This window comes from Coffea arabica, chromosome 5e (assembly GCF_036785885.1).
Source record: "Coffea arabica cultivar ET-39 chromosome 5e, Coffea Arabica ET-39 HiFi, whole genome shotgun sequence".
In the NCBI taxonomy this organism is placed as follows: Eukaryota; Viridiplantae; Streptophyta; class Magnoliopsida; order Gentianales; family Rubiaceae; genus Coffea; species Coffea arabica.
Window position 1 is genome coordinate 30874484 of NC_092318.1, and position 10745 is coordinate 30885228.

The following is a 10745-nucleotide window of genomic DNA, read 5'->3' on the forward strand; positions in this document are numbered from 1 at the left end:
GCTCCCTGTGAGCCCGTATCCTTTTAATGAATGTGTTATTATCGCTTTCCATTGTAAATGTTTCTTGAATTATTGATACTCTATGTTTAATGTATTGGATTGATTGTTTGGTTATGTGTTCGGAACCTCACTGAGCTTTTAGCTCATCCCTTTAGTTTTGTTTTCCTTAACAGGGAAGGCGAACCAGGACGGGAGTTTTGGATCGACTAGCCTAGACTAGTTTCTTGGTTTTCTTTTGTAATGGTTCTCGCCCTAGTGCTTGGCACGGGTTGGATGTATGAAGAATTGAGAACCTTTGTATATTCGATGTTTGTACTCTAATGTACATAAGTTTTGCGTTGAGTTTTAGATTGTCATTATATTTATTCCTGTATTTTATTTCGATTTTAATTGAGGACTGAGGTGAACGACTGAGTCCCGGCGAGAGCTGGGCAGACGGTCCGCCGAACCCTCTGGTTCGCCTTAGGGGGAGGTGGGGCTGTCACAAATAGTCTAGAAAGTCTTGTACTGGCAAATAATTTTGGTTATAGCATTATTGTGGAAATTAACTAAATTTACTTTGTAGTGCTTATAAGTTTACTCATTATTAAATAAATGATTCGCCAACCAATTCACTGTCTTTTTCTTTGCGGTGTTAGTTCACTGTCATTTACTTTTAGTAACACCTAAACTAAAACCATTCCTATTTCCTGCTTACACATATTTTCCTTAACCTTGGACCTATTTGGCAAAGGAGTTTTTTGCCAAATTTTTCTCCTATAAGTTTTTTAACAACTTTACCTACAATAATCTCAAAATATTGCTCAAAATTTTTAAAATACATACTTTAAAATACCCAAAAATATACAAAAAAAAAAAATTAGCTTCCTTCCTTTTTTCTTCTTCCTTCCCCATCTCAACCCACCACTATCTCTGCTGTCACTGACATTTCCACTGGTGCTAGCTCCTCTTTTTTTTTCTTTCCTTTCCCCTTTCGCTCTCTTCCTCCCCTTTTCTCCTTTCCTGCCCTTCTCCTCCTTCCTTTCCCCTTTCCCTAGCCATCTCCTCTCCCCTCCCTTCCCTAACCACCATCCCCTTCCCCCTCCCCAAGTGCGACCATATCTGGTCACGCCGACCAGAGGGGGAAGGAGATGGCAGGGAGAGAGGAGGAGGGGAGGAGAGGGGGAGAGAGGAGAGGGAGAGGGAGAGGGGGAGATGAAGGAGGAGAAGGAAAGGAGAGAGAGCAAAAAAAAAAATTTTGCCATTGGTCGTTGGCGACGTCAACCAATCAGTGGGCAAGGAGGGAGAAAAAGATTGTAGTGGGGTGGGGAGAAAGAGGGGGAGAGGAAGTAGGAGAAGGGAAGGAGAGGAGAGGGAGGAAGGAGAGAGAGAGAGAGAGAAAAAGAAGTTTCTACTACCGATCGCCGGCTACTGGTCAGTGGGGGAGAAGAAAATTGTAATTGGGTGGGGAAGAAGAAGAGGTAAGGAAGGAAAGAGAAAAAGAAAAAAAAAAGAAAATTTTTTTAAAGAAAGATTTTTACACACCTCAAAATGTTTCTACAAATTATATAGTAAGTTACAGTAAAATGTTGGACAAATATCCAAAAAATTCACTTATCAAATGGGGCCCTTGTGTTACTTAATTATTGTAAGCATAAATTTTAAAGCTAAAACATAATTTTGTTAGTTTCATAGTGATAAGTTTTTTCGAAGACCAAGCAAAAATATATATAACACTAGATCGTAAGAAAAATATGTAATGCTAGTCCAAATGTTGGAATTTAGTGGTGCAAAGCATAAGAAATTATTCCCTCCGTTCCATTGAAAGTGTCATACTTTTCATTTGGGATGTCCCAATTGAAAAAGTCAAAGCACCTTTTAATCTCTCTTTACAATATAACCCTTCTTTCTAATCATATGCATGTTACCATTCAAATTTAAAATTTGAATCTATTGGGATAAAATTAGAAAGAAAAGGTACAGACATCACAATCAAATCACTATTTTAAAAAAGTTGAATACTCCAAACATGACTAAATTATTGAGACGGAAGTGAATATTGACAAGTTGACCAATCATGCACCACATGCGTTCAAAAAGGTCATCAATTTGCCTAAAATTTGCCAATTTTTCAAACACGTTCATCAAAAAGGTCAAAGTGGGACAAAACTTAATGTTTAAGGATCAATTTGTCTAGAATTGGAATTCTGATAGTAAGAATTATAATTGATAAGTGCAAGCTGTAGTAATATAGAAGAATTTCTACACCAATAATCAAATAACAGCCACCCAAAAAAAAAAGTTCCACCAAGTACGATGCCTCAACGTTCATATATGACTTTCACAATCAGAAGTCACAACCGACCTCAATCTCAAAGTCTTAAACCCTCATGCATAGAAGTATGCAAACAACAAATACAACAAACAACATTTTTACTTCCCCCAAAAAAACCACTAAACTATTAATGCAAAGCCTCTGGTTCAATTTCTTCTCTTTGGCGCTTCTCGTTTGGCACCTTCTTCTTCCCTCGATACTCTCTTTTTCCTCTTTCCCACACACCACAAGAGACTAAGTCAAAACGGAAAATACTTAGGTACTGCCAATCTACAAAGCTACTTATAAATCATATGGTAAATTCAAGAGTTACGTAAGAAAAAATGAACGGTGACGATAGAAAGGAGGAAAAAAAAAAACAAAAATCCACTTGACTCCTGAGCTACCTGGTTTATAAGGTAATCTTGAGATTGAGTGTAGACAAATAGTTTCAGTCTTAACCCCTCCAGCTACTACACCTACAAATACTCATTATTTCTCTCCAAACTTTTTACATCATTTCTAACCAAATTCTCTGCAGAAAAAAACCCATTAGTCTTTATCCTTTTTTGCTTCAAAAGAGAAAAGTAAAAATGGTGCAACTACATGAAAAAGATGAGATGGAAACGGGATCTATTTTCGAAGATGAAGAGAGCAAGAAACCCAAGTTGTGCATCAATGATAACATGGATGTCCTCATTGAGATACTGAAGAAAGCTGATGGCCGGTCACTAGGCGTAGCTGCGTGTGTTTGCCGGCTATGGCGTGCTATAACAAGGAATGACTCGCTGTGGGAGCACCTGTGCTTCCGCCACTCTTCGCCCCCGCCGGAGGCAGTGAAGAAGATGGTGGTTGCGCTGGGAGGGTACAAGAGGCTGTACATGGTCTGCGTGAGGCCCGTTCTAAACAGACTTTTTGGGAAGTTCAGAAGAATGAAAGTACTAAAAGGCAGTGGAGGGGGTGGTTGTGAGTCGGACTCGGACCTGGTCAGGCGAGTCTGGACTCGACAGGAGGTGGAGCTTTCCTTGTCTTTGTTCTGCGTAGATTATTATGAGAGGGTGCTGCTTAGCGCCGGCGGCGGTGGTGGGAGTGGAAGAATCGGCGACTCGTCCGCACTGTCGCTTATGTTCCTCTGCGAGGCGGTGAATGTTTGATTGCAGCCGTTGACATGATGGTTTAATTTCAATCAAAGGGCTATTTTTTTTTCCATTTCACATTCTTTTTTTTCCCTCAGTTGTGATTCATTTTAATTACTATGTTTCATGCAATTTTATTTGCACAAAACAAAAATAATTATGTCCATTCATATGTTTTCTCACTATTTATTTCCACAAATATATATCGTGTAATGGAGTCATTGATTTATTATTGGAGAGAGAACTTATTAGTGAAGTCCATGTATCGTGGATGAAAATTTTTTCTATCATTCTTTTCTTCGTAGCCTTGTATTTCGTGAACAAATTATTTTAAACTTACTGCAATTCAAATGTATTTTGTTTCGATGGAAAATATTATAACATTTTACTGTAAAGTCGTCTTTTTTAAGGCACATTTTACTGTATGTCTTAATGCTAGTTATAAGTAATAGCAGTTATGGAGTCTTTTTTTTAAAATGAACACTCTTACCTTGTCCATGGTCCCCTTTTCCCTGACTTTTCTTTTCCTTTTTTCTGGATTCCCTCATTGTTCATAGATTACTAAGAATTCCTTGCATATGCTTCTATTTTCTATCTTTTTTCAAATAGTTATTGATAACATCCTATGGAATATTATAAAAATTATACGGATAAGGGAAAGAGATAGCTAGGTTAAGTGATTCAGGAAAAGGAATATAAGTAAAAAATTTTGAATTTAAATCTTTCCACTTACATTTAAAAAGAACACACAGACAAGTTTCGGTGAAATGGAAATTTTATTCCATTCAAAAAGATTAACTGAAAAAAGATGTTAATAAGTAATAAAAAGACAAATTTTAAATGCCGAGGTCACTTACTTCACCCAATAAATAAATAAATAATAATAAGAAATTTAAATGCAATGAGTGCCTTCAAAGAAAACAAGAATATGACTATCGAAAAAGTTGTTAGACATACAATACAACATATTAAGAGGAATTAATTTTATTAAAAAACAATAACGCCCAATAAACTATTTAAGGATTTATTGCAGAATCTTAGAGGAAGGATAGCCGAACCTTGGACGAATCTCGTGATTGTTAGACCAATTTTTGGTCTTCGAAACAGGGCCCCACGACTTTATTATATTTATGGTAGTCTAATAAACAATAAATGGGCCATGACGAACCAAACCCCTATACCATAAATGGGCCAGCAGGAATTAAACATCTGCTAGTAAAATTCACATATGCTCATATATTTGAACTATTTTAAACGAATAATTGGACCTATTTATTGCCCATATGTAGCATTTGAGCTCACCCAATCCAATTTACAGCCAAACCTACACGCAAGCTACCGTTAGTAAACTGAACTTGGCGGACTCGATTCCCATAATATCACCAGTTTGAATCGGTCTAAGAGTTCATTTTAGTTTCCATCTCTCAATTATACTCAAACTAGTTTTATACCCGTTCGTTGAACGGGAATCTTCAAAAAATAATAAATTATTTAGCCAATTTTATAAAAATATCGATATGAAATATAAACTTAATGTATATTTTATTATAACCTTTCTTAAATACAAACTTAATGTATATGAAAACTTACAATGAAAATACTTGTTTAAATCCTATCTCTTCATACAAAACAAATAGAAAATAAAACCAAAATACACAAAATTCAAGATATGTTACTAAATGCTTACAATTGAAGATGAACATGTCTTTTTAAAAAAGAAAAATGTATATCAAAGAAAGATATACCTGATAATCAAGAGGAGTGGAAACCCAAAATCGATGCTTTAATGTGCCAACCGCTTGCACTGGAAATACCTAACCATGAATTTGATGCTTGAAATTCGTTTATTAGAGGCTATATGTAGGCATAAGAATTGATAAGCATATAAAGAGATATTGATAAGAATATTAAAAGTAGTTTTATCTTAATTTAAGTTGCTTAAAGTACGTAACTTTGGGTAGGAAATAAGAATTGATAAGAATATAAAGAGATATTGATAAGAATATTAAAAGTAGTTTTATCTTAAATTAAGTTGCTTAAAGTATTTAACTTTGGGTAGGAAAGAAGAATTGATAAGGATATAAAGAGATCTTGATAAGAATATAAAAAGATAATAAAAAATAGTTTTACTAAAGGCGTGCATGTTAAAGAAATTATACGGGTCATATCTTGTTATACCTAGAAGTTCACAAACCAAAAGTGAAGCAAGCGGCCACAAATATATGATTATGATAGAATGACAATCTACCGCAAATATAGGACAGAATGCTTAGGACGGTTATAAAGACGGTTTTATAAGTCATACATGGATGATAAGAACGGTTTTATATTTGAAATTAAATTTAGATAGATAATTGATTTCATGTTTATGAAAAGAGAGAGATAAGCTCCATATAGAGCATAGGTTATTTAAAAAAATAAAGGTGGATATTGAGATGGAAGAGCGTAAGTTATTTTATAGAGCGAGTTGAAACTACTTGCCGTGTCGTTAAGCCACGTAGGAAAGAGAAAATATAAAATGATAAGAATGAGAATATGACTTTATTATATATATATATATATATATATATATATATATATATGATTTCAACTATGATTCATAAATCTGTCCCATTTAGTAAAACTGACAAAACTGGAAGAAAAATTTATGCTTTAACAGCTAAAGTGAGACACATTTTGTAATTATGTAATACAGATTTTATATAATCAACACTAAAGCAAAAAAGACTTTATTTAAGTGAGACAAATTTATATTCAATTACGACAATGCCCCCACAGTTGCTAGTGAGATCATTGAGCCTTTTGACAAAAATTATGTTCTGGACAAGGTCAACCTAACAATGATGAGGGATTCTAAGAAAGGTAAAGGATGGAAAGTGGAAATAAAGAGTAAAGGGATTCAAAGGCATTAAACTATTGTTCACATCGACTTTTGACTATCAAATAATTTTTCGTCACAAATTAGCCACTGAACTCATTAACCAACACACTTGTGGCTATTTCATCGATTGTTGCTTTTAATCTGCAAAATAATCAGAACACATGTCAAAAATGCAAGGGTGTATTTGTCCACCACGGGTATTTTTTTGTCAATATACGGTACTAATTATTTTATAGAATAAGAGTAATAATCAATGAAATCACCACAGGTGTGCTTATTAGTCAATTTAGTTGCTAATTTGTGATGAAAATTGTTTGATGGTTGAAAATTGATGTGAACAATAATTTAACGGCTGTTATGATTTTTTGCCCTAAAGAGTACAAAGGCATCAACAAGTAAGCTTGTAGTGAAAGATTCAAAATGCAAACTAAAATTGTTGGAAATAGAAAGTAGTGATGGGGAAAGGGAAGAATCTACTAATAAGGAGAAAAACAACTCTGAATTTAGAACTGAGAAATTAGAGAAATAAAACAAGGATTTAGGAGTGTCATCGTCCCCTTTCGACAGGTTTGTCACTCAGATTTGTGAATATAATGTCTACTCAATCACTGCACCGTAAGGAATCAAGTATTTATTCACAGTGAAAAATTTTGAAAAAATTTTAATTTCGTTAAGTAGATATTCCTTTGATTAGGCTCCATGCCACGAGGAGTTAGAATGATACCTTTTTTATAGTTGCTAGGCGATGAGCTAAGTTCTTTGAATCTACTCGAAGCTATCCAAGCATCTTGCAAGTGATCCCACAAGCTTCTTAGTAAAAAACCTCTTTAGTAGTTACTGGTTAAGTTAGGTAAGTGTATAGGTGGCAAACAAATCCATATAACTAAATTTACTCATATCCGCTCATGAATAGATGGATATGGGTATTTTAGATTTTTGCATTTGGGTATAAGGAGTATTATTGGATAACCCATCAAACCTAATTTATCCATTTAAAATTGTCTTCTCCTAAACCTCCTCTCTTTTCCCACCCATTTTTTTTTTCAGATTCTTCATTTTGTCATGATATGTTGACCTTGGTCCCTAACTTTTGATGTTTACAAAACAATGGATAATACTAATATCTCTTCAAGAAATACTTTCAGCTATGAAACAAATAAGATTCAAAGTTCAAGTGCATTGAAAGGAACAAAGGCTGCTGAAAACTGTCGGACGCTTGGATCGGACGTCCGATACTCTTTGCTCAACTTCGGACGCATGAAGAACTCCATTACCGGACGTCCGAAAGAATTAAGACATTCCACCTAACTCACTGACCTCTTTCGGAAGCAAGCATCGGACATCCGATAGGATCTTTCAAAGTCGACGAAACCATCAGACGCTGAATATGTCTCCACCGGACGTCCGATAGAAACAAGATGATTTCTTAAATCTCTTTGTTTGCTGTCGGACGCATAAAGAGTTTGCACCGGACGTCCGATAGATTTGAAGAAAATCTCTTAAACTCACTGCCTGCTGTCGGACGCAAGAAACCAGACTACAGGACGTCCGATACTCTAACAGCTAGCTGACTCTTCAACTACTTTCTATCCGTTGGAAGCTTTAATAAGGCACTTTCTTGGTCCTATATAAATAGTGGTTGGTCATATACTATAAACAACTTTTGCACACTGAAGATACAAAAGATCTAGAGTAGTTTTAGTGAGAAAACACTCTCCAAAGAAGATTTGTAGTCTTAGTGATGTGAGATTCATTGTAAGTTTTTCATTTGTGAGTGAATATTTCATGAGTGTAACTCTGTGAGGGTTGTCCTGAGGGATAGTAAAACTTCCTAACTTGACTGAGTGGAGTTCGGGGTAAGGAGGAGGTGAACCTTCCTTTGTACACAAAAGTGATTATAATTCATCAACTTGAAGAAGTTTGTTTGAATTAATCTACAAGCTCAAGAGGAGTTAGGTAGTTAATTGATTTGCAATTCTTTCCTTTTTATTTACTTATTGTTACATTTGTGATCTTTACATTGCTTATCTCTTCCACTTGGTTATTTTCGATCCTTACATGATATTAACTACTTTGTTTCATTATTATTATTATTATTATTTGTTGGTTTTATCTTATCATTTTATTTTATCTTAGTTTATTAACTTGATCATTTTTCAGTATTACCAATTTATGACAAGTTTTAGCCTCTTTTCCTGCGTTTTCAAAATGAAAATTTAAATTTACACACGGAAAAAATGTTAGGGGTTCAAAATTTTTGGATTAAATTTTTAAGTTAACTTTTATAATACTTAGTTCAAATTTTTATATTATTATTGTTCAATTATTAAATAGTATGTAATTTTGCAACATAAAGTACGGATGGGAAAAAAATTGGTAATTAAGTTTATTGAACATTATAAGTAAATATTTAAAATTAATGATGGGCGCAAAGGGTGGTATAAATTGATAACTTAGGGTTTGTTTGGATAGAGGATTATTTGTCAAAATTTATTTGCTTACATCACCATTACAATTTCCAACACACCTTTTTATCTTTCCAATTACCTTTTTATCTCACATACATCACATTATAAAAAGTGTTACAGTAAAAATATCTCAAATAATTTACAATTCAAACAGAGCCTTAGTTTGCAAAAATGAATTTAAATGAATTTACAAAAAGTTAAAATAAATGGGTTATAAATGGGTAATTGGATTACCCAATTCATTTTTTGACTTACCCATTTATACCCATTTAATTAAATGGGTACAAATAGATTAATTCACTTATACCCATTACCCATTTTAACTAATCCAAATCCACCCAAAGCACCCATTTTGACACCTCTAGGTAAGTGTTAGTTTTCTTCCAAGATCTAGCTCACAAATAAACTAACAAGTTGTTTAAAGAAGAGAAGAAAAACCTCAGTTGCCAGAACTAGGAGTATAGGTGTCACAATGGGTGATTTGGGCAAGTTTGGGTTGGATAAAATGGGTAATGGGTATAAGCAAGTCAACCCATTTATACCCATTTAATTAGATGGTATAAATGGATAAGTTAAAAAATGAATTGGGTAACCCAATTACTTATTTATAACCCATTTATATTAACTTTTTGTAAATTCATTTAATTTTATTTTTATAAACTAAGTTATCAATTTATACCATCCTTTGCACCCATCATTAGTTTTAAATATTTATTTATAATGTTCAATAAACCTAATTATCAATTTTTTTCCCATATGTACTCTATGTCGCAAAATTACATACTATTTAATAATTAAACAATAAGAATATAAAAATTTGAACTCAGTACTATAAAAGTTAACATAAAAACCTTAATCTAAAAATTTTGAATCTCTACATTTTTTCGTGTGTAAATTTAAAATTTCATTTCAAAAAAATAAGAAAAGAGGCTAAACTTGTCATAAATTGGTAATTGTGAAAAATGAGCAAGTTAATGGGTGGGGGAAGAGAGAAGGTTTGGGGGAAAACAATTCTAAATGGGTTAATTGGGCTTGATGGGTTATCCAATAATACCCATTTATACCCATATGCAAAAATTTAACATACCCATGCCCATCTATTCATGGACGGATATGGGTAAATTTAGTTAAATGGGTTTGTTTGACAGCTATAACTTAGAGGAACGACTAGGAGAGAGGAAGAGAGACGATGTGTCTTCCATCTTTCCCTAACTGATACTCACTAACTTCCTCTCTCATGATTTTCTCTAAATCTCACAGATTGATATTATGTGGTTAGTCTTTCAAATTTAAGTTAACAGAGTATTTATAGACAAATTAAATACTCTAATTTTCTTGAGAAATGCATAAGTGGTTTCCAAGAGAATTTAATTTTCATCTTTTAATACAACTCTTGTTTTAAAAATGTTAACTTTATTAGCAGTATAAGTCCCTCAAATTTAATTTGTCTTTCAAATAAAACTATAAATTATTAAAATTTATCAATCAATTCCCTACTTAAATTCCTTTTAATCTTGCTAATGGAACCCCATTAAGTTCACATACACATTGGCAACAAGTTATAACTCTCAAAATAAATAAGAATTAAATAAATTAAAATTTCTTTAATTAATCATTGATTCAACTAACTAATTTATTTATTCTTATAAATCAAGATTGGCATCTAGTGATTATCCAAGCAATGAAAAAAGTCAAGTTGATAACGTCACCCTTTCATGCACATTCTCTATCTAATTAATATATGTCACTATATTTATCTCATATTAATGTAGAGTATGACATTTGTGGCAACTCTAATATGACTAATGATGATTCTTTGTTACCAAAATAAAACCCCATGAAGACGGACTTAGAAACATGTTTCTAATATCTATCCACTTAGAGCCAAAATTTCTTTAAGTTATACTTCAACAAATGGTTATCAAAGATATAACTCCTCCACTATTAGAGGCAGTATGTACTTGTAA

At 33.3% G+C, this 10745-nt stretch overlaps 1 protein-coding gene across 1 annotated transcript; it reads left to right on the forward strand.

Moving 5' to 3' along the window:
• Positions 1–2771: 2771 nt before the first annotated feature.
• LOC113743583 (F-box protein SNE-like) lies at positions 2772–3685 on the forward strand. Its single transcript, XM_027271633.2, has one exon. It carries the CDS (start codon positions 2887–2889, stop codon positions 3445–3447), a length of 561 nt encoding a protein of 186 aa, XP_027127434.1. The 5' UTR covers positions 2772–2886; the 3' UTR covers positions 3448–3685.
• The last annotated feature ends 7060 nt before the right edge of the window (positions 3686–10745 follow it).

Coding starts and splice junctions, on each gene's coding strand:
- LOC113743583 (XM_027271633.2), top strand. CDS start 2,887: ATGGTGCAACTACATGAAAAAGATGAGATGGAAACGGGATCTATTTTC.